General features: G+C 42.9%; 1 protein-coding gene across 1 annotated transcript in view; it reads right to left on the reverse strand.

The window, feature by feature from the left end:
- Positions 1 to 25,563, reverse strand: part of ABTB2 (ankyrin repeat and BTB domain containing 2) — a gene marked incomplete at its 5' end in the record, with an annotated part of 131,275 nt that overhangs the window by 17,989 nt on the left and 87,723 nt on the right. Inside the window, one exon of the mRNA XM_082317878.1 lies at positions 4,915 to 5,067. Within this exon, the coding sequence (XP_082174004.1) occupies positions 4,915 to 5,067 (153 nt within the window). The remainder of the gene's footprint in view (positions 1 to 4,914; positions 5,068 to 25,563) is intronic.

Here is a 25,563-nt window from a genome sequence, read left to right on the forward strand (position 1 = left end):
GTTCCTTTAAATAATTAGCTGTATATATTCTGTATATCGTATTTGTATTTTCCTGCTTGTTATAGGGTAGTCCATCAAACATGTATAGAAACATATTGCAAGGAGGAGAAGGAGGTGGACAGAAAGTGTATCTAATAAAATATCAGTGTAGTTCTAGGATGAAACAATTATGCTGTCTGTCTACCAGACTAGCTATTATTTTGAAATAAAAGGCATTTCTGAAAGAAGAGGATGATCCTTATTCCTTTCTGGAAAAAAAAAAATCTGAATTAAAAAAATATATGAAATCAAAATCAAATTTAGGTAGTGGAACATTCTCAACTCTTTTCCAACGCCTCAATAAAAGGAAGCACGTTAACATTTCTATGAGGCTCTATTAAATCCTTATTCTTTAGATGACTATCAAATGACCTTTATCTCATCTGGAAGGAGTCCAGGGGTTACTGTAAATCCTCTGGTTATCTGCTCAGAGACTTCTGAATTCCAAGCCTGGAAGTGTATCTCCTTCACTGAGGAAACATTGCCAAATTGAGGTGTTTCCTATCTCAGCCGGGCGTTGATATGGTCAGGCCTTTGATGTTATTTCAGGGTGAATGCCTTCCCTACTAAGTTGTCTGGTTTTCAGCACAGGCTCTTGTGCGAGCTCGCAGTGAGTGAGATATCAGCCTGCCAAGTTCCTTTGAAAAATGAGATTCTTTCAACAGGCTAACCTCTTCTGGAAACTCTGTACGGCCTGCCAGATAAGTAGAACACTCATCACTTCACGTGGAAGATTCGAGACGAATCTTAGTCAAGTTTTAATTCAGCTGGTCATTTTTTAATGCTTCTGAACTTGCATTGATGGTGGATGACAACTGGTGAGCAGATGCTATGAACAATATGCTGAATTAACAAAGATCCCTCCACAGCCTGGTGACCGGTCACATTGTACAGGGGAAACCAGCATCTCGCCGCAGCTGCTTTCGGAAAGGAACTACATCAGGGTACAATTTGGGGAACAGTCGGCAGGGAAGCACAGTGACGGTCTTGGAGTCACTAGCTCTTTGCAGACACCTCTGCAAGTAACATGTGTCTCCGAGGCAGCTGAGTCCATCAGAAGACAAGAGCTCTGAAGCACCCAGATACCGGACTAGGACACGTACAGTACAGAGCGCAAGAGGACAGTAAGGCAAAAGGCTTAATGCTAGACATATATAAATCCTAAAGCTCGGCTAGGCAATAAATAATCTTGTTCTAGTAAGGCAGTTGGTACAGTATCATGATGCTGCGATATTATGTAGAATATGAGGCAATGACTTTGTATAAGAAGAAGAAGAAGGAGGAGAAGGAGAGGAATCATATGCAAAAAAAGTGAAATAAAATAACATCACTTGAAATCCAGTGAACCTCAGAAAATAAAAGGTTCTGAAGGGATGGTACTTGTCTTTGCATATTGTTTCTATTTTGCTAACAGGCATGGTTCCACCCAGTGCTATTTACAGGCACTGTTGGAGCAGGGGTGGTGGGGGGACGATTCACCGACCGGCCCTGCAGAGCGAACAGCAAAACAAAACAGTGCACAGGGCTGTCAGAGAGACTCAGCAAAAAGGTGGACTGTAGTTCTTGGTGTAGAGCTGCCAGGAGGCCAGTTCAGGCGCAAGAATTTGAAGTTACAATTTGTGAGCTTTACTCCTGGGGGACCTGCGGGCTCAGCCCACGCAAAAGTTACTGTACACTTGCTGTTCTGTAGCGGCAGCTTGACAGAATGCTCTTCTACGATAGATGCAAAGTAGCTTTTTCTTTTAGAGTGTGATAAAAGTTAGAGCATCCTACAAGAGCCGGGGAGGAGAGCTCCCATATGCACAACTGCTGTGCAGCAGCTGTAACCACAGCAGGTTTTCCATGTGTGAGCTGTTATCCTGCGGAGAAGAGAGGCAATCCCTTGCACGCTTCCTAGAGTAAAGCCTGTGCTCCTGCAGTTGCCCGCAAAGCATCTCCCACATAGGCCCAGCTGTGCCCAGGGGATAAACTGAAGAACCGAAGGTGGACTGAGAGACGTGGGCGAGGCAGAGCCCAGAGGGCAGGGAAGGGACAGGGCTGAGGCCCTAGTTTGGGAAGGGAGGGCTTGAAGAGGGAGCGGGAGCCTGGTGTGCTCTTTGGGTTTCATAAGGAGTAACTGCTACTATAAGTATTACTACTGGTAGTGGATGATTTAAATTCGGCCTGCAGTGAGGAAAAAATAATTTAAAAAAAAAGCAGTGCGTGGTAACAACTTAACATTAAAATCCCAACATTTATATTTAAGTAGGTGGAAAAGAAACACAGTTCTCTGCAATCTAGCATTTCCCCGCTTATATTAGCATTTAATCAGTCACAGGTGAGTACTGAAGAGGTTTATAAATTGTCTGGCAAACATAAACTGAGAGCATCCTATTAGAAGGCTTCATCCACTAAGACACAAACAGTTGTGGAAGACTCTACTGCCCAAGCAGTCTGTGTCAGAGACTAGATATTAGAGGTCTGAATTTCAGGTTGTACTGATTATACTTCCTTCTTCTGCACAACTTCTCTTTCAGGGATTTCAATATAGCCTACCTGATGCATCACCACTGCAAGGAGCTACCATTATATGACTTTTAGCCTGTGCATCATGAGGAAAAGCGAGTTGCAATTTGCCTATGGTCACACAGCAAGCCAGGGATAAATTTGGCTTCAGTTCCAAGATTTCCTTTTCCCCTAAATGTGCTGTAATGGCTAGCTACAAATGACTGCTTTAAAGATTCATATAATGGGCACTGGAAACAAGGCATTGCTCTCTCCTCCTGTTTTTTTCTGTTAGTTTAAATCTTCCATGCAGCAAAAATACAAGGCTCTTTCTGGCATACCACACAACACAGAACATCCTTACATCTCTGAAAATAAAACTCGGGCAAGACAGTTCAGAACAAAGACCTGATCAAGCTTAACTTTGATTTTTGTCCTCTACTACAAAGATGATGTGCGTTACTTTAAAGCAGAGGTTGATTCCCCTGCAGGGAATGCATACTGCCTATGTCCCTACGGAGGAACAGTTTGGTGAGGTAAAAGGCATGAAAGGATCTTAATTTTCTTACAGAATTGCCATTCTTTCTGTAATAACAACAAACTGGATGGAAACCTCTAACATACTCCTTCCCTGGGCCAGCATGGCTAACCCTGAACAACCCAGCAACTGAAGGATCTTATGCCTGCATATCCCACATAGTGTGGCTGAGGCCCTTTACACCTGCTTCTCACTTGTATTTATTGCCTACCTTATTTTGGACTTGCTGGGTTTCTATCGAGACCTTCATTTCATAGCTGAATCACTATGGCTTCAGTTTTAAGTTACTGAGATGAACCCCATTTTCTGTCTCTAACTGTTTCCTTTTAGCTCACATCAGCAGCAAAATCAAACTCCCAAAGCCCTGTCCTCTTTTTTGTTTGTTATTTAAGGTATACGATCTATAAAGTAAGGGACTACCTGTGCTTTGTGTGTTAACATACATGAAAAACCAGTGCCGAGATAGAGCGGGATGCCTTTGAAGTGGAAGGTTTGGATACAGTCTTGAAATCAAAAGTCTTTCTAAAGGAAAGACTGAAAGAAAAACCATGAAAACTGACTGGAAATACTTGTGAGTAGGTTAGTCTTCTGCAGTACCGCTCATCAAAGCATTTCAAAGGTTTTGGCAAGTATTAGGCAAGTATGTAAAATTAGTTTAGCCCGTATAAAGTTGCGTACACTAGCACCTACCATCCACACGTAAGGCACAGTAGCCTGTACTTCAATTGACACAGAGCACACGTACACTGGCAGAGAAAAGGGAGAAGAAAAGCGTTCCAGGAATAAGCGTACAACTCCTGCTTTGTGGACGCCAAGTCCAAGTTTAGTTGCTCCCTTCCAGCCTGAAGCCAAGGCGTTTAAATAACTGCTGAGGATCACCTGTGTAACTTCACTTTTAAAGACTGGCAGCACTCTCAGTCAATCAGGTACCACGTCGCAGGAGAAAGGCAGGAACCGAGAGCTGAGAATAAGACTAGGAGTCAGCTGCAGCCGTCAAAACGTTCATCTAATTGCACCAGCATACTCGCCAACTAATTTAGCTCCGCGTTAGGTTTTCTGGGTAATAAGTACTCCCCTTCAATTCACAAACGGGGAGACAGAGGTGCAGCAAAAAGCAAGAGCCTTTTCGGCTGCCAGAAGGAAAAGGTAAAAAGCAACAAAAACAGATCCAGGGTTCCTGATTAAAAGCCTCTTGTTGCTTTTATTGTTCACGAAAAATAATTCTAAGAGTAAGGGTATATTTTTATATTTTCAGGTGATTGTTTCATCACTTAAAAGCACGATAAAAGTATTATTTATTGTTATTCATGTGTCCCATCCACTCGTTTAACCCTAAGGTAAAAGGGGGACAAAATTCACTCAAGAAACAAGAACTTGCCGTGTACTGAAGTTCAAGATGTAACCGTGATATCAAAACCAGTGCTAATGACAGCAACTTAAAAGACTACAAACCTGAATAAAATACCTATGATGTGCTAATGAATCAAGCTAATTATAAATCCCTGTTCAATATATATGTGAGGGGAGGTTTTTAAAAGGTACCGATACTTTTCATCAAGGCATCTCAAAAAACAAAGAATAATCTTGTAATTAAGGCTGAGGCATTAAAAAAACTCAAATACTTGTATTTCAATCCTTCTCTGTCTCATTCCTCCTACGTAACTTTTGGCAAGACAAAATCTTTCTACCCCAGCTGCAGTGTTTGGCCAAAGTTTCTTTATCTCTTGGAGTACTAAAAGGTTCAACATGTATCACCTCCATAGTATTTTGAGATCTGGCTCTCATGAAATATAGTAAGAATACTGTAAGAAGTTACAATTACTTTAGCTGCTTATAAAGCTTAGTCCACATACTTTAGCTGCCGGGGCTCGCAGTCCAGTCCAGGTAAGAGCAGTCTGGCTGTCTGCCTGATATCATCACTGTCCACAGTTAAACTGCGCCGGTGCTCAGCGTAGGTGATGGCCACTCTCATCCACTCCATCAGCGGCGGCAGCAGCATGAAGGGTCTGTGCAAACAAGGAAAAAATCCGTGATAGTTAACATTGGCCTGCTACCTTGTACCTCGATGCAAAAGCATACTTCATCGCTTCCTGGGCATGCTCGTGGGAGGCTGGCACAGATAAAACCCACCTGCAGAGGCAAACTCTGTCCCTGTGCTCAGCAAGACTGGCAGGTCACAGCGGGAAAAGGAACTGGTACTGCTCAGCCTTGGTTATCTGAACTGCTTCTTACCCAAAATGGGGTCATGCCGGGGCACGCTGGTTTCATGCCATACATTTTACCCTGCAGGAAACAGGGCCAGACCGAGTACAAGGGACCTACTTCTACTCTTAGCTACAGGTCAGCCCCCCCGGCTCAAGCGGCCAATGCTTTGGTTTGGAGCAGAAGGGCTCTGATCTCAGGGGTGCAGCTGATATTACAATTGTGTCTGTTGTTCTGAACGATCCACATGTACAGGCTGCTCCACTGCTTACTGGGTAACGCTGAGAATATTCTTGATTATTTGAAACTTCAATTAAACCAGGCTAACTCAGTACTACCTCCATTGATTTTGATGGTACATTATCACCATCCAATGGCTTTTCACATCCTGCATTTCTCACATGCAGAGCTCAGGCCTCCATTTTTGCACAACTGACCCTCTAGACCACAGAACTGATGCAGCTATGTTTTAATGTGAACCATTTCGCTAGGGAGAAACGAGTAGAATCAAAGAGATAACAACTAACATGGAGACGTCTCTGTGCAAGAATAAATGTACATTGCTTGAACTGTAAGCAACTTGTGGAAAAGCTATCTGTTCCTAATTTGTACAGCATCCATCACAGCGAGGTTTTACTCGATATGAAGGGCGCCACGGCAATAAAGGAATATAAATAAGGTCATAACAACAGCAACAACAGCCATTTCGGACTGGCTTATGAAGAGGCCCCCCTTACTCCTGCTATAAGAATGAACACAGTACTGAGATTACACATTAATATACGGGTACCATAATACTCTCATACACAACATATCTCACCTATCCTCTCAATATACAGTCAGACTGATCTATTATTTGCTTGATTTTTCCCCAAGGATACCTGCCACCCTGGTGGAAGAAGTGCCAGCTGTAATTGAAAACACCTTTCCCATTTCCAGTAGCAAATTTATTAACGCTGTGAAAAAAGCCCGTTTCATTTAAGCATTCCAGAGAAAATAACTGACGGGAGAAGGTACCAATTCCTTTACAAAGTTCAGAGGAAAAAAGATACATACCAGAAAAGATAAAATGATTTTAGCATTAATGAAGGCAGCTGAACCCATGAAAGGCATTTTCAAAGCTGCGCATGTAGACGCGTGCGCACATATGCGAGCGCGCTGAGTAAGCAGCACCAATCCCGTTAGAAACCGTTTATCAATAACGGGATTTGCAAGCAGAGCTCCCTTTGTATGACTTTGAACATCCTTCAGGGTGGAATAACTCCACTCTGTAAAACACGGGCCATCTGTCTCCGTTTTGCTGGTTGCAAGGTGCACTCTAAAACGCTGCCATTATCTCTTTACGAGCACGTGCACTGTTTTTCCCTCTGCTCTTTCTCTTCTTCTGAGTAGTGAAGCAGCATCTACAAAGTCAGAGGTCCTTTTAAGCACCCGATCAATCCTGGATTGCCAATGCAAGGATATTTTGAACAGGACATCTACTTACTGCTTTTACCAGTTTACTTTTATGTCAAACAATCGAAACATCAGGGCTGCTATGTTCATCACTTTAAAAATTACGCAGTAGGTCATCAGTTGAAAGACTTTCTGGATGTCCAGCTTGAATCCCCCAAGCCGTTTAGGCTTTCCAACTTGCCCCAGACACACGGGATGGGATGAATCCCTCCAGCACAGCCAATTCAGAGCTGACCGACTTCCCTAAGGGAAGAGCAGCAATCCGCAACAGGGATTTGGGAAGTGCCTTTCAGCAGCCTGTTCCACAGAACTTCAACCCTCACCTGGCCTGCAAAAGAGGCATTTACACCTTTGAAATTCAGGCACTGAAGGGAGGAGCCTAATTAACTATCTAGACTTTCTATGTACTCAGCAGAGCCTCTAGTGTAGGCTTCAAAGTTCCCGAGACATGGTGAGGACAGAGAGGTAGGGCAGGGAGGCTAAAAGCACCAGAGTTAAATACTCAAAGTTAGATGGGGTGAACACCTCAGGAGCAATGGGAAAACTCCTCTTACGAGTGATTATATCTACCACCTTTTGTGGTAGATAAACTATTCAGGCCACATCACAGCTTCCCTGACAGTTTCATGGTGGGAGCGCTGCTCAACAGAGAACCATGTCGACCCAGCACAGTCCTGATCATCTTATCAGGTAAGGAGCCGAACCTCGGTAGCTGCTACAGACTGCGCTGGGCAGCAAGAGACTGTGGTCAGCCAACAGAAAATACCCTTGAGTCTGCACCAGAAATAACACCGATCATGAAGAACTTTCCATTCTGTAAAAAATTCACATGTGCCAGGGTTATAAATGGCTTGCATGCACAAGCAGATCCTGAATGTGGAAAACCTGGTTTGGGAGAAATGGGAAGGAGAAAGATTTTTTTGTTTGTTTGTTTATTTTTTTAATCTCAACAGATTTTTCCAAAGCCTTTAAAACTCACAGCTCAACAGGCTGCCTAGTTACCCTGTGCCCGAAGGAGAGCAGACTTTGGACTGCAAAAAGAAACGTCAGGAAGGATGTTTTCCTCGTACTGCTACCCTCATTTGTCCAAACCCCACCACTCGCACGGCTCTGCAGTTGGATAAATCATTACTCTATCAGGAGTGACTATAATGACTTCAATTTCTATTTTGCTGTAAAGCTTTACTTCTCTTGAAAATTTCTAGCTTGAGGATGGGCTTTCTATTCTCCCCCGACACACACTTATCTATTTTCTTTCTTCATACTGTGGGCATGCTCGCGGGAACAGCTCTATCTTACTTGGCTCACTGACACTACATCAGATAAGCAGTATTATCACATCATCTAAGCAGAAGGAGATGCAGTTCAACTGAATGAAAAGCCAACATTGGGTCACGTTGCACTAAGAAAATAAATGCAATTATTCGTCTTCTAGAAAATAAACGCAATTGTCATCCCTATGGTCCTTAACCTGGGCGTCAATCTGCCTCTAGGGAAACACTGATCATTTCACAGTCTGAAAAACACTGGAGGAGGGGAAGGGGAGAAACCTTCATGGAAAATTAACTGGGAGATGCTGCAACCTAAAGAATTAATTTCTGTCTCTGCATTTCTGTCTGTGCCATGTTCTGTACTGTGCATTTTCCTCTGGACCTTCTGACATTTAGAAGCATTTGGCAGCTCATTAAATTCCACACATGAAGTGATCCAGCCCAGGGAAACTGTCATACTCGCAGCGGTAGTTCACTAGGGACACATACTCTGATTTCTATGAAGAAGAATGCCACCCCTGCTTTCTTCAGTTTCTTGCCATGAAGTTGTCTTTGAGCGGTGCCGTATGTAAACTGGGAAAGCACACCGCAGTGGAAAGTAAAATGGGCACTGCTCATCTACCATACACCTTGTAAAGAATCGCAGTAATGTCTGATGTGATCACGTGCTGTCACTATTTTATCCACAGGGTCTTTGAAATTTTCTCCATTTAGAACTGGACAGCTGCTCCGTTCCCACGGGGATCAGGTTGGAGCTGGGTGAGATGTGCTCTGAGAAAGAATGGACTCTATCGTGGGCTTTTTCCCCTCATTTGAACTAAGACACATTGTTTTATTTAGACATAACCGATGTCTAAATGGCGGCAGCAGCACTTGGCAGAGAATTTATAGCAAGTTGTATTTTTTTCCTGGAAAATGCACTACACTCGTGATGAGAACGGCCTAGGACATGACCGGCATGTGGCGATCATGTGCGGCAGTCCTTGAGGATGTGCCGTGGGATCACGGGCTTTCAGTGTTAACTCATGCATCCCGAAGAAACTAGTCCCGAAAGAGGGGTCTCCTAAGGGTTTTTAAGAGCGCTGGGGCCAAGACATTTTTGGCAGATGGAAATTAATTGTATGCAAAAAGGAAAGAGCTTCAGAGGAGTTAGAAAACTACGTCATCCTTCCTCTGCGTTGAATGCTAGGACAATGCACCGGGAGCTTGACTTTCAGAGGTGAGGAACACCTGCTATCTCTGGTGAAAACAGCAGGTCTTCCCAGAAGAAACAGCCATGCTATCCAATCCCTCCCTCCTGCCTGGGTCCCCAGTAGGCTCCAGTGACAAGACGGCAGAAGAAAGGAGGAGCAAGGGGAGGAGGAGACTTTTTCCCTGCAGCCACCTCTCTTCTCCTCCTGTGCTATTTTTTGGCGCCTCCTGTTTTGCTACAGCAAAACAAAGAGGGAGCCAACAGTGACAGCAACATGAAGAAAGAAAAACCTTGTTCTTCTAAACAAGAATCTCCTTCTTCTGAAGCAGGAAAGAAAATACTGTCCTAATGGAAGCAGGTGAGAATGGCAAAATTTGTCTCCCTCTTGGCAGCCTGAGCTGGTCCTGAGACACACACGCGACGGACAGTCCCCCATCCAGCCTGTCCCGTATTCTGCTAAATGGTTTGGCTGAACTTGCTTTCTCTTCCCTTCCTCCCTAACAACCGCTCTATAAGCCCCTGCTAACATTTTAAACACATGCAAACTTTAGCATTGCAAAACACATATAAATATCAGAATACTTATGGTCGGAGTAGGGTAAGCCATGGTAAGTCCCCCATAGTTGATTTACTGAAACTCTACAGAGGATACGTGCAGAGAAGAATCCCAAACCTTTAGAGATTGTTGTGGGTTTTTTGCAAGGGACTGAAAAAAGAAGAAGGGCTTTCAGTGCACTGCAGTGAGCTGATGTTTGAGTTTAATGCTGGAACCAAACTCTGTGGTTCAGTCCCGTTTTACCCCAGAATGATAGAGCTCAAAGGCAGTAACACAAAGCGAGTTAAGAACAGCTATAAAAAGTTATATCTCAGTCTCATCTGTTCTCTCTTTTATTTTTTTTTAAAGGAATGAGCTTAAAAGTCACATTGTGCAAGTGCACACAGAGGAGGGAGTAATGTGACTAGCAGACATCCTGGGAGTGATGGCCGGATTGCCGAGTAAGCCACGCTGGCTTTTTCATAGCCTTTCACTGCTCCTAGTAGGGGTCCTGGGAGACCCACATGCAACGAGCGGAACTATGCAGGGGAAAGCCGATGGGAATAAGACTAATCTGCAACAAAATGGTGAATCATGTAGAAGGCTGGCTAGAAAAAGATACGTTGTTTGAACTTTACACCAAGATGGAAAATCCCCAAGGATGGCAATGGAGTCAAAAAGAAAACAGAGTGAAGTCTCATTAATTGGAGAAGGGAAAAGACTCTGAGGCAAGACAGAGTATCCAAAACCTAAACCATGTCATGTTGATGTGGAAAACAGTGGCATATTTACAGTTCGGATTCTCAAACACTAAACCCCTCTTCAAGCTGCAGGGAGGAAAAAATCTGAGTATGTAATTATACGTGAATAAAATAACAACAGAAACGATGATTTAGAAAAAACACAAAATCTTTGCTCCAAAACACAACCAGCTTAAGTCAGGAGCCATTCCTTTCAGATTCAAAGTATTCTACTGAATTTGCAAAAACCTCCCACATTTACAAAGAAAAGGTAGGAATTACCGCGCTGGATCTGAGTCAAGGATCATCTCAACAAACGCCACGTCTTTCAAAGCAGACAGTCCCAGATCTTCACAGCAAAGGAAGAAGAAATTTAATCACAGCCAACTGGCCCCAAAAGAAAGTTTTTATCTGAATTCCCTTGAAACAATGACTGGCTCACATCTTAGAAGATAAGAGTTCTCAAATTTTAGTGGATCATTATCAAGTTACTAAGGTCTTGGCTTGGATATGCCATGACACTAACTTCCACAGTTTAGCGAGTTATCCTTCAGTCAGACACTAATGGAATGAAAAACATCTGGATAATATTATATTTATTGGGATCCTTTCTCCACTGAATCTGCCTTCACAGTTCCCTCTGCTTATAGAATATAAAATGGTACAAGAATAGTTTAAATCTAGAACTGGCAGCTCTGACCTTTCTTAGCAATCCTAGGAACCACAGACAGCAATACCACCTTTTCCGTCCTTGTCTGCAAACCGCACTTAGAAATAAGGTGCAGCATCAGACAGGTTTTACTTCATGTTAACTGCAAATCAAAGTAAAAACTAAATTTAAGCTCACTAAAAAAGAACACGAAGTAATCATTAGGAACTCACTATGAATCTTAAAAAAGATCCTCAAGTCTGTGGTTTATTTATTATAATCACATTTTACAAACTTTGTTTTAACAACAGGGAAAAGATTCCATTTTCAGGCTGAAAACAAGTACTTGTGCTGCTCTGGAATGTGCCATGTGTCTCATTAGGAAAACATATTTGTAACATCTGTATGCTGTGGCAGAAGGAACTCTTGGTTTCTAGACAGACAGAAAATAATTAAAACCAACTTAAATTGTATATAGTTGATGATAAGAGTCGGATAGATACACACAATAGCTTTAACTCCACCAGTATGGTCACAGTTATGTGGTCAAGGACGTGCTGACTTCCATCTGCCTCCCCCAGACGCGGAGCGCGCTGTTTGATCCCCGACGGGCACCGCCAGCAGCCACCTCGAGAGAGGAAACGCGGAGGAAGGGAGCCCACCGATTGTGCTCCTCTTGCTCCTCCACGTCCTAAAACTCTCCGTAAGCTGAAAACCACTGCAAACAATCCGGGAGATGGACTATTCTTGCACGACTCTGGACATAACTGCAGAACTGCAGTCTTGACTTCAATTAATAGACAGCTCTATGTTTAAATCACTTGCAAGATCGGATGCAACTACGAGGACTGACTTGCTCTAACATCTACTGAATTAGACACAGAAAACAGCCCTTGCCAGGGACATATGCGCGTCAGCTTGTACCACCAGAGGTCAATTCTACAGATCTCCTCTGAAGGACTTGGGTCTCAAATCCCACCTCTGACCGGCCAAGAGCATCCTCGCTGAGACACAGGCTCTTCCCACCACAGAACGGTGGCTCTGCCCGGGTCATTCTCATCAGATCTGTTCCGCTTTTCCCAACTCTTATAAAAAAGGTGACTACCCTGGCTTGCAAGCCTTCCATTTAGTAAGCACAAAACGCTTTCTGAACAAGATCGAGCTGTGGCCCAGCCCTTTCGCAGCGGTTGCTCTGAAGGAAGGTGCTTGTGCCTGCTGGGCAGGTGGGGTGGGAACACACCTCGCTGCTGCCCCTCAGGCCTGCCCGCGCCCGCAGAAAGGCCGCTTGGCGTCCGCGTGCCCCTCAGAAATTGCTGTCTGTCATTTTTGCTTTTACAATTTAAGCTTCTAAAGTGCTCATGCTGAGTTACGCAGAGGGTCACAGACTGCCTCAAACTTCAAAATCAACTCGTGTGGAAAAAAAAATCTTAAAAAGTCCCTCTTTGTCCTTGTTTTAAATACCACTACTTTTTTTTTTTTTTAAAAGTAGCATCATTGGCTAACAGAAAATAAGATGAAGGCCATTCCTGTGGATTTCCTGGGTTAGTCGGTGAAAAGGGCGCAGGAGACTTTGCAGGAGGACCAGAAATGGCTGGCACGTCTCGTTCCCCCCAAACCAGCCTGACATTGGGAGGCCGGTAGCCATGACCCACCCCAAGGAGACTGACCGAGGAAACCTTGCCACGTGCGACGATTCCTCCTGCAAAGGAAAGCGCCGGTACATTTTGGAGCAGGACACGAATACAAACTACATGCATTAAAGAAATGAGCCTGTAACAGCATGCTATGTGATAGGCAGAGATAAAAACACGGGCAGAGAGCCAGGATGGGTTGTCTGCTATTCTTGGATTAGCCTTGCTCCTGTGGGCAGAGAAACCAAGAGGTAACTCCTATGGTTCACTCCAGCAGCCACGCTGGCAAACGAAAAAAACCATTGCTATCTGCAAGCAGATTTATCTGGGGTCAGCGTAGTTCTTCACTATCCAGTCCTGAGACTCCTCCTTCATCATTTTTTTGCCCATTATACTTAATTCCCAAAAGCACAAGCAGAATTGAGATAACAGGCCTCTTCGTTATGACTTCAATCTGATTTGCCAACATGCATATGTTAAAAACGTATGCTGATTTTCAAGCCAAAAATCAATCTGCCAGATTCAATCACAGAACTAATTTTCAGGGCCCAGTTGTAAAATTCTGAAGGCAGAGCATTGCCACGCTTATGAAAATTGCCTGAAGCTCCCAAGTTACAACTGCGTGAACAGAGAGCCAGAAAGATAAATATTTTTGTGCAGCCCTGGAACGCTGAAAACTGTTTAATTAATGATAACTGCAAAAGTTTGTTCAGCTAAACAAAGACAATCCTCACCAAAGCAAAGGGTTTTCACAGTAAGTAAGGAAACCTTTCCCACTTACCTTACAGCACAAGCCAAAACCTAGCTGATATTTCAAAAAAGAAATTTTCAAACACAAAGTAATGGTATCTAGAGGCTAAACATTTCAAGGTTAAAAGATGATTCTTTCATTTTTCAGGACTAAGAAAACGTTGATGAAACTTCTATTTTTCTAATGGCTTGACTGATCTTACACTTCTGTTCCATGTCATCCTACTGCGAGCACGGCCATCTTATAACATGAATCTCACCTGATGCTGACGTCAGTGTTTTCTTAATGAAAACCTAAGTAATCTTTTGGCTTTTCACATTCCTGGAACCGGAGAAGTTCCAGAAGCTAATTTAGCATAAAGGCACGAGGAAAACACCGATACATGCACATGAAAAGAACTGATTTCGGAGCTCTCTTACGTACAATAATGTAATGTGTGCACTAAAATCAGGTACCCACTCCACCCAGTAGTGTAATTATACAATCCAGGTTCTGGCTGCTGTATTACAATCACAGATGGTCTCACAAAACAGCCAAAATTTAACAGTCTGTTTTCTTGAATAAAAGGCAATCAAGCCCACAGGGTGTAGCATTTGTGAATGAATAGGCAGTCGTCTTCTCTAAGTCAGTGCCAGGTAAGACACATAAGATCTGTCATTAATGAAAGATTAGGAGGAGGAGTAACATCGCAGCTGGATTAAATAGATGCCAGCGTGGCATTTTTTTAATTATTATTTTTCAAGAGAACATCACTTTGCCCTAATGGCAAGCTGCTCAATGAACTTATTCCACCTACATCTTCAAGGAACTTCTGTTTTGTCCCTCAGTTCTTGTCTTAAATATTGAAAAGAGTTGCTGGGCAGAAATGAAGAGAGAGTTCTGTTTCATCCAAAGATGCCTGGTACCAGTGGGGAAAGAATGTGTTTCTGTTTTTTACTGGGAAGCATAATGAGTTACATGTTTGCATTTTGCCTTAGATAATTAAAGAAATAGTGCCATGTAAGTGTATAGCTATGAGAAAGATAAGCGACAGAATTGTCCTAAATTTAAAGAAAACCACCGTTGTAACGAAGTCAGTCCTCCTATCCCAGACTAGAAATCCCCTCGCTCTTCCATTTTGTGAGATTGTGAAATCTCCCAATTTCGAACTCTTTTTACGCTTCTATCACCATGATTTTTATGGTCATATCAGTGGATATCAGTGAACCTAAGCAGCACTACAAACGGCAGACATAACTTCTTAGCTATGGGATTCTGATAGGTGGACTTAACTGGTAGAGCTCAAATTCTTGCAGTTTCCAAATATCCTGAATTTAGAGAGCGCATGCATTGAATTTCAACGTTTGGAGCTGTAGTGCTTCTCAGCAGATGCCACAAATTCCAGCTATTAAGTCTGCTTTCAGCACGGTTACTTAGATCTGCTAGTACTGCTGCTGAACAGTCTCTTGCTTTGACCGTTAGGGTGTATGAACGTTCAGTGAATTTCAAATAATAATATTATGGTTTAATACCTCAATATGTACCTGCAGGAGATTTTTCAGCAGGTAACAGTTCAGTCTAATTAAGAACAATGCAGACAGGACGCATGTAAAGTTAAGCTAAGAAGATTTTGCCACCTTGGGTCTTAGTAGCCTCCTGATATCTCTACTGAACTATAAAAACTGTGGTGCTTTCTCTTAGAGAAAGGTCCATAGATCTAAGGCCAGAGTTGTAGAGTTCCTATTATAATGAATTTACGTGCTGCAGACAATAGCCAAAATTGACAAAATATCATGAACTTTGGCAAGTTTGGTCTCAAGTCTTTCGAACGCTGTCAGCCCACAAAGCTAACTCCCTTAACTGCCCTCCCAGTTTCTCCAGAAGGACAATGTTATCCATATATGCATTGCAGAAGCTAGCAGGTAACATCAACCACTCCTCAAAACACACGTACTTCTACACCAGAAGTAGGGGGAGTCTTCACAAATGACAATCTTGCAAACGAGAGATGTAAAGACGCTTACCTTCAAACCTTGACACCATCGTGCGTGCAGTTACCAAGACTACCAGCACAAACAGGAGGCCAGCAGCATGCACAGCGGCATAAGCAAAACCTTCCTGCAAAGCAACTCGTTATAGTACCAAAGTTTTATATCTCGTGTACTCTGAACTACAGAGTTGCAGATCTTACGCTGAGTTTGCAAATGACTGATTAAGACACTAGCAATGTTTGTTTATACCCATGATATCTGCAGTACAGGCTAGGAGGTCGATTAAAAAACCCAACTGTCACACACCTCTCCATATCAAGGTTATCTGTTACCCATGTCTCCCTCTAAAAAGGCACACTTAAATAGTCTTATATCCATAGATTAGATAAACATTCTAATGGGGGGGTGAGAGAATGGAGTTTTCTTATAGACAGCTAAAACCTGTTCTTGCAGCAGGTCCAACCCGCTTCACTTTGACCATCGCAGAGGGTGCAGCACCGTGGTTACCACAGGAACATGGAGGAATTTCAAGCTCCAGCTACCCACTCAGCTCATGACTAGTATGACAAAATGATAATTTTTGTTTCTAATACCAAATTACCAGGATAGTTTTTCTTTTCAGCCCTGTTAAAATTCTGCTGCCAGAAAGCAGATCTAAAACCACAGAAGCATTGATGAATGATGTTAAAAACGACAGAGTTAAACACGCATCAATTCTAGCACCAAGAAATAAACTAGTTTCGATTTGCCTTTCTTCACATCAGGTACCTCTGAGCCCTGACTATGTGAATAAAGCTGTACATAGCCAACACTACAACACATCGCTATACTGGGGCAAATACCCTTTCTAATTGTACAGTCAGATTAGGTTCGTTTGGCCACTTACCCTTAAGCATATTGAGTGTCTCAACGCAGACAGTTTAGCAGACTAAAAGAGGTTCCAAAGTGAGTTAATTAAACTATTGTAACTTCTTGTATAAGGAAGAACGGGATGCCCAGATGGAAAGTCATTTAAGGAACATATGTTTCTGTGATGTTCTAACGCATCGACTCTTCAGAGCGATCCTTCCTGAAGAATTTGGCAGCCACAACAGGGAGCGGAGCACTGACTACCTGGCACAGCGCAGTGCTGCACAGAGGTGACTCTTAATCACACAGCCTGGATGCTGGAAGCAATATGATTACAACAAGATACCTTCTGAGCAGGTTATATTAGACCTGTTATAATTTTATGCTAATGTGCTTATATTCCTCTCAACTAGCTTAACTATCTTCTACTACTGTATCATGGACAACTCATCCTTTCCTACTGAAAAAGCCTACCGATTCTGAAGCACCTGTCTCGGAAGAACCCCCTGTTTCTCTGGAAGGATCTTTTGCATTTCTGAAGGAAGCCAAAGAGGTGAGGAACGGCTGAGTGAATTCCTTACAGCAGCAGAGAGTTTTCCAGCAAGCCTAGGAATAAAAACTTAGAGCTTCTGTCTCCCCCTCAATTCTCTAGCCGTTATGATATACTTTCTAATCCACGGAAGAAGGAACTTCAGGTACGAACTCTTCAGTGGAACTGGAGTTCCCAGTAGTTTGACTCCAGACTGAAAGTACCCCTTTCAGTGGCATCACTCCAGATTTACACTGATAAGCAGTACGACAAAACGCAGCTCAGTCTCTTGCCTCTCTAAGCAAACCCGTTAGACCAGCATGCACTGTATTGTATCAACACAACGTTGTTTAGCCCCAGAAGAATCCACGAAGCTGAATCAGCTCAGACACGTACCTCATTTGAACAAGATTTGCCTTGCAGAGCAAACATGCTTTTAAAACAGTCAGTTCAGCGTTTACTGTAAAAACACGTGATGAAAACAGTACAGTTTAGCTCCCTAAGTGACCACCAGGTCACGGCAGTACATGCACTCGTAGGTACAGGACGAGGAACTGCAAACTGCCAGGGTCATCTTTAAAAAGGAAACACAGCAGAGACATACCAATCCAGGATTACCCCGGGGAAAGCTTAGTTCCTCATCTCCACAAGGTCAAAGAGAAAGAAGGATTGTTGCTATTATCATAAATTATACCCAGAAACATTTACTCTTCAGAAGAGCTTAGCTCTTAGCTCTCTGTTACAAAGATGTCAGGAACAATAAGAGCAAAAACCCCGCCAACCTGCCAGCCCTGGCTGCCGCACAGCAAAAGCTCAGAAGGGTGGCTTTATTTAGTGTGGCCTTTGTTAAAGCACCAGCTCACTTCTTCCTCAGGAAACAGGCCCGTTCTGCAAGTGAATGTCTGTAATTTAGTCCAATAGGAAATAATATTAACTTCCATTGGAAACAGCAATTACTGAAAAAGAAGAAACTTGTTGGCTTGTTACCATCATCGTTCTTTGCAATGTGCTCAGAACCTTTCATCTACAGAGTTACTGCTTTTTACTTGTATTAGTTACAAGAGCATTACGCTGGTATCACGATACTGTCGTTAAGGATCTATGCCTACAAAACACGGAAATGGGCTGATATTAAATGACAGCAAACCAGCCAGAGTCAAGTAGAGAAATTTAGACTCTCAGTCAGTCCTCTCCTATTTCAATGGGCAGTCACTGTCCGAAAGGAGGAAAAAGAAGCCAGGAGACCTTGTCTTACTCATTTCTGTGTTTCTAGAATGCCTTTTTAGTAACACATGCTGTAACAGTTTTGTTTTAAGTTTCCCTGGAATATTTTTCCTTCATTTTAGATGCTAGCTTGCTGCTTAGTCTTCTCATCATAAACCAGCAAACAATAAACAATACACAACATAGGGTGCCTACAGGCACTGAAGATTTCTGTTTGTACCAGCCCTGAGAATCCAAGCAGCTAAGTTGCCAGGCTCTCGTTTTCTTGCACCTTCTTTTTTATCTGAACAGATGGAAACTTAAGAGCAGAAGCCAAGAACTTAACATGGACATCTTTACAGTAGTTACAGTAATTACTGTAGCTGTAGTTACAGTAATTGCAGGGTGGTAGCGCGCACACACACACACAGTGGCTGTCATCTCTTCATTGCTAAACGGGATAGCCAAAGATCATCTCTCTAGTTTTCAAACATTTTTCCAAATAAGGGACATTCGCCAGAAATGGCTTAGGTCAAAGACACTCTTTCTGGGGATTTCCAGCAAGCACTGAGGTCGACAGTAAAATGCCTATGAAAGCAGAAAATAGTGTTTTTCAAACAAATGTTTTGTAATTGACAGGACAAAGACTGTCAAATGCCTTCTTACTTCTCTAGGTCGGTGGTAAGGATCAACTGCTGCCTGCTGTCCACCTGAACAGCCAGTTCTAGGAGACAGTGTATTGATACCTATCGATGACTGGGAAGTTACCAGGCTGACGCATGCAAAACAACTTTAAGGGACAAATACTGTAATTAGAACCACAGAACAGCTGAGGTTGGAAGGCACCCCTGGAGATCGCTTAGTTCAAACCCCCTTGCTCAAAAGGAGGGTCAGCTACAGCAGGTTGGCCAGGACCACGTGAAATTGGTGATCTTTCAGGTGACCTGTCCCCCTACATGCTCGTATCTGTGACTTCTGAGACGTCTCAGACCATGGAAACCAGTGCATAAGCAGCAGCAAGGTTTCAAGACAGCCCAAGAGCCTGACTTTTTGGCACACGGCTTCACATACAGCCATTAGCATCAAATTTTTGTTTTACTGTGTACGCTCTTTTTTACCTGTAACGCTTTCCCTGTGTGCCAAGGCTGGCATAGGAAGGCAGTCTCTTCCCTCTCCATGAAGTCTGCTCTGTGCTGTTCGATTTCACATACAGCAAGATTCTTCTCCTTGCCATTTTGCAGAGAATCTAAATAATCTATGTTGGTACCACACCCCTGCTCCAATACAGAAAGATCAGAACATACAAGCTACTCTGGAAACACTCCAACAACACTACAAATTGCTTACAGCCAGCAATATGTGAGAAAGGCTAGTCTGTCCCAGGTGTGAGATACAGGGAGTTAAAAAAATTTGAGCATTGTTTGTTTATACAAACAACATAAAAGGGGGGGGAAGCTAATTCAGAGTAGACTGCATTGCCAGTTTCAGCAGTTAACACTCGGATGAATTTGATCCTCAGGGTTTGCAATTAATTCCCTTCACCACTGCCAAGGTCACTCCTCACGTTCCAATTTTGCAATCTTTGAACTATAAAGAAATGAACAATTAAAAAAATTACGAGACTTAAAAACACCTCAATAGATGATGCCAGGCAAAGGCAAGAATATTTCCAGGAACCCAAACATTACTGTCTGTCACCTATTGACTTTAATGTGACTTGTTTTTAATTCACTTCACATACCCAATGCTATGGTGCTCAAAGCATGCACGGACACACAGACACGGAGTAATAAACAGGACAGACATTTCATCCTGGATCTCTCTTCAGGCATTCCGTTAGGATACCGGGAGCGCTTACGTAGAAGGAGTCCCACCAGCACGGGATCTGACTCTGTTAAAAAGTCAGTAGTTTCTAACTGTTTCGGGTTTTTTTCTGGCTAGATGTTACTGCTGTAACATGCTGAGATGTCACCATAAAGAGCAGGGAGGTGAAAGTTGCTCACCACAAGTGTAATAAAGGTACGGACTCCTCCCATTAAATGATACACGTTCTCAATTCTCAGAACTGTGGAAGATATTCAATATATTGCAACTATTTAGTATGGGCTCAACAAACTCATAATCCTGCCTACGGTCAGGAACAGCACTGCCAATGAACAGTTAATTTTAGTCAATAGCTACATGTTGATTGTAGCTTATTGACCTCTGAAGTAGGGCCATTCGCTCCATCTTCCTTGTGAATGAGTATCTCAAAATCACAATTAAGTCTGACATTAATTGGTCTAAGTCTGAAAAAATACAGGGTAACAGCTTCTCTCCTTAGTGTTGGTGAAGGAAGCTGTTCCTATCTGTTTATAGCCTTCTTATTCTTCTAATAAGTCTACCAAACTAATCTTTCATCGACAGCAAATAGCTTTTTTTCCTTTAAAACAACGAGAGACACATTTTTATGTCCACTCTGAACAAGCAATGCCATAAATGCAGAGTTCAATGTAAGGCTTCCTTCTGTTTCCCTATATTTAATCAGTATATTCGTATCCAAATAGCTTGGGGGGGGGGGAATCAATGGCACTGTTGCATGGGGGTGGGACTGGATGCTCACTGACATCTTTCTGTAATCACCCCGCTGACTTCAGGGAGACTCTGAGTGGGTTTAAGTACTGTTAAACATGAATGTAGGATTCCAGCATTATTCTCTCTCAAGACAAATGAATCAGGGTCTGCTTTTATTATTCCTATATACCTATTCTTGACTGGTGAGGCAGCTGTAGGCAGAATAGAAACATATTAAGATCTCTCAGACAAGAGGTCCCAGAAGTTATTTTATTGCAGACCCTCTCAAAGACACAGCTCATTGAACTAAGTGTATCAAGTTCTGTTCCCGATGCGGCATGTTAACAATGGGATAGGGCTGTAAAATAAAAGAATTCAGACATAAATATATTAAATTTGAATTAGGAAAAGCTAGACCACAGATAAATCTAAAAGACAGACAATGATGTAGCTATTGCACTTAATAAAATTCCATAAACCTGCAGTTAAAAAGAGTAGAGGGGGAAAAAAGCCTCATGACAGATCACTGAGAGTCTGGAAACATCCATCTGGAGAAAAGATTTGTCCTGAAAAGCCTTAGCCAGCTCTGAAAGCAGTCATACTTCTCAGCAATGTTGAGGATGCAGCTCAAGCAAACACAGGTCTCGGCAGCAGGCTCTGCAGGTTATTCCTGATTTTCCTTCCTTTTCTGCCAGTTGGATACCCATGCAACAGAGAGCAAGACTTTCTGGAGACAATTCACATTAATAACTGGGATGTTAGTATTCTCTTTAATATGAATTGATATCGTTGTATAAATGGGATCCATGTGACCAAATCACTCCTGTCTCGAGCAATTTCAGAATGAACACTGAGTTGTGCCAGGCGTTTTCTGAACACAGGGGAAGAAAGCAGCTAAGCGTGAGGGAAAGAGCTGAAGGCTCTCATTATTTCTAATGATGCACCTAGAGATCATGACGTAAAAAGGTACTAAGTAAGATCAAAGTAATGCTTCTTCAAAACATGAAATTTAGAAAATGTGATGAGGACGCCATCTTCATCAGACGGTCACTGGGGATTTAGAAATAGCCACAGCAGAGGGGCTCTCTATTTGCTTCAACCCCTGCAAGACTCTTGATAGGGAAACTACGCCAGAAGGCTCTTGAAAGTTGTGCTGTAGGAAAGCAGATGCACAAACTACTTGGAGATTATCTTTCTCTCGGTAGAAGTCAGTGGCCTGTCTCTGAGGTAGCTGAGGACAGACTGAATTTTACAATACTTTGTAAAAGATAAAATAAGGTTGTAAGGCCACTGCTCTACTCAGTCTGGTCTGAGCATGAGTATTTGAATCTAAGAGCATAATAGGCCGAGATACAAACTTGATCACCACTGCCTGAGTCAAGGGATGCTTGGACAGAAATTTGACACTGTATCAGGAACCATTCATTTAGAACCATCTCTGGTTTCCACGCTAGCCAGAGTAAATTTGGATTATACGCCACAAGACAAAAAATATCAAGTGTTCTAGCTAATGACGATTTAAATCGATAGCTCAAACATTGGAAGAATATAGCATTTGAGCAAATAGCGCTTAAAAATAGCATGAAAGGGCTACAATCTTTTCTTCTGGCAGCATCAGATGCATTTTTCATCCTTTCCCAATAAATAATGTTTCAGAGCAGGCATTGCTGGAAATACTCCACAGAGAGAAAACCCAAGCAGATAGCTCAGCTCCGTCCTCCTCCTGCCCAGCGAACGTGGCACAGGAGAGCAGGCACTAGCCCATTTCTCCTGCTTGACGCTACTGAAAAATACGGTTTGCATGCTTATCCGTGGGCCCTGGATCGCGCGAGGTAACAGATGTAACGGGAGGACTCCTGTTTGAAGCAGAAAAATATTTTAGGTCACTTATGAACCTTGTAGATAAAAGCACCCATCCAGCTGAAAGAAGAACGAGCAGCAGCCTTTCTGCAGGATTTCATGTGACAAGGGAGAAACTGAGTGACCCCAGGTTTGTTTAAAATCACATCACACAACAGACTCCTCTGGAGAAGCAGCGAATCTGAGGGAAGCCTTCTAGATGCCTGCACATGGAAAACAGAAAGCAGCCTTCTCTTTTCTTAAGAGGTGGCCCCCTGTGTGACTGCAGTTGGCTTCTTGCAGTGTCCACAGCTTTTCCAGCTGAAGAGCTGTGAATTTCCATCAAATTGGCAAGCCCCAAATTGTACTGTTGGCAGCTGACAAATCCTACATCAGCTCTGGAATTTCACTAGCGTTTTACTGCATTTTCACCGACAGAGTCAGATGGGTACAGTCTGTGTGCTTCTGCTGATGTAAATTGTTTTATACTCATTGACATTTGGAATAAAATAATGCACCAGCACACTCAGACAATGTGTAAAACTTGGCATGTCTGCAACATGGATAGCTCAGAAAGGTCTGACATGGCCGGATCCACGGGCCCTGATGGACAAGCCTGGAATTACTTTTAGAACGTTCTACAGACCAACACGATCAACAACAGGCAAACACAATTTATAGGTTTTTAAATAGGGTAGCTGGGAGAGGAGGAAGCTCAGCCTACCAAAGACACACAGATAATCAGCTACACAAGGAAGCAGGATCCAACTTTTTTTGCCTGTTCTTAGGTATTAGATCATCCTAACCTTCCTACAATAAATGCTGTACGTACATGATAACCAAAAAGAGATAGGGCGAGGGCAGTCAATGGTGTCTGTTCCGAGCTTTAAGGCTGGACCACTGTCCTGGCCAAGTCAATTAACCTAGGCTTGACTAGTCCACCCAGCTGTGGCATGAGACTATAATATTGACCTCGATTTGTGCTCTATGGGGAGCAGACAAATAGTCCCTAAGATAAGTACCACTGACAGAGCATTCTTGCCTCGACACACCATTAAAAATAGGACAACAGTTTTATATTTCAGTTGGGAAAAAGTGAAGAAGGGAGAAAGAAACTTCGTTTACCTTTGGATGGCCCTTCTCAAGTCACAGTATCCCAAACAATCCCAGCAAACATGCTCTGCTGCTCTGGGACATGATCTCACACTGCGGAGTGCTCCCAAGCTCGGCCAGCCTGACATAAGCAATGGGAAAAAACCCAGAGCAGAAAGAGAGCAGAGAGAGGGAGCGCCACGCATCTGCTCACTCTTCATGGTCCAAAACCACGTTGTCTGACCTCGGACGCAATACAGACTATGATCTCTGAGAAACTCTAAAAATCTTATTGCCCAGCAGAGACACTTTTCTGCAGCAACAAAGACAGATGTGCTCTCTGATGACACAGGCAAGCTCTTAGCCTTCAGGCAGTCAGGTGTATCCTTACCGAGTAAAGCAGCTTGTTCTCACCTCAGGGTCTAATTTGTTTGCCAAAGTATTGCACAAGTGGCACTCTGTATTTGCAAAACACTTCCTCAGGTGGCCTATTTGACACCAAACAGCAGATGGTTTACTGTCCGTGCAGCAAATGCCATCATTTTGGGGTTCCAAGTGGGTCATGGCTTGGTCGTACAGCAAGCAGCTGCATTCATTGTAGAAATGTTTCAGATGTTTTGCTTCTGACACCTGGGTGCTTTCTCTCTAATTCTGCCTCCTCTCCTTCTGCTTCAATGTCTTTACCTGGAGGTAAGTGTCAGAACCAGATATAACCAACTCACAAACTTTCCAGAGTTTCAATATATTGGTATCCCAAATCATTCACGTGGTGAAGGCCAAAACAGAAGGCTCCTCTCTCTGCCAAGCTCTAGAGAGACGACTACATCCACCCCATTCCCGCAGGACTCTACAGCTTACCCACCTCACTTCTTCACTTGCCAGGCTGTTTAGCATGGATAAGGCACATAGCTTATATGAGTTTAAACTGGCTTTGTTCATTGGGGTGCCTTGCATACCTAAGTGCAAGTGTGTATGTTTTCATACCTTGTGCAGTTTGCTGCAGGATATGTTCAGGAGCTTGGAGAGATTTTTTTTTAAAGCCTTTTATGGCATATGACAGCCTCCGTTAGGCACGGTTTCAGAACTTGAATTCTATGCTTGCCTTCACGTTGAAGTGAAGTACAGTAAAGACCTTCCAGACCCTACATGTTATGATTTTCACTGCACTTTGCATCACAGCGTGACACCCAGAAAGCTCACAGACAACAGAAAGCCAAGCAAGACGGATAGCAGGTTCTCAGGTCTCTAGATGTTCCTTCCAGCGTGGCTCACCGATCTTCCCAAGAGTGGTTTTTACCAAGTCTGCAGCTCTAACAGCCTCTCTTTGCTAAATTTCAGATTGGTGTTCAATACTGATAGATTTATACAGCAGCCTAGAAACTGAAGCACAAGCAAACGCAGAAGAGGTCAGCGTCATTGTCCTTGTTTGTGACCAAGATTTTTTTCAGTAGAAAACAAATTGGGATTGCAGTGCACATAACAAGTATATTCCAGAGAGAGAGCATAAATGCACAAAAGAGCAATGCAGAGTTTGCAGCTGATTTAGCACAGCTCAGGAAAGAATAAAAAAACGGGGCTGCGCAGCTTTGCCAAGTCACATTAGGTGAATCAGTGCCCTCATCCATCACGCCATGAGTCCGGCATCTCATACGCAGCCTCAGCCATCTCTCCTCTTAAGCTAGGAAAGAGTAAACTATCTCCTGTATAAAGCACTGTATAAAGCAATATTTATCCCACTGGCTATGCTAAATAACGTGCGCCGAGGTCAATACAGTAAGACATATACAAATACATCTTGGAACAAATGAGAGGTAGGGTTGGATGTTCAGTTCTAGTATACCGGGCAGTATGAATTTTATTTCCAGGTTTCATAAACTTTTCAAAGCCAATTGTTTAAACTGATAGTCCTCATGTTCTGTTTTTTTTTCCCCTAATGTCAGTTTTTGCTCTGTTTTAATATATCCTCTTTAATTTCCTTTACAGCTAAGTACTGGTCAGAAAAAAATGGCAGAAATTTCCCTTACACCAGCTGTTACAGGAT

Source organism: Platalea leucorodia (assembly GCF_965183815.1).
Source record: "Platalea leucorodia genome assembly, chromosome: 7".
NCBI classification, from domain to species: Eukaryota; Metazoa; Chordata; class Aves; order Pelecaniformes; family Threskiornithidae; genus Platalea; species Platalea leucorodia.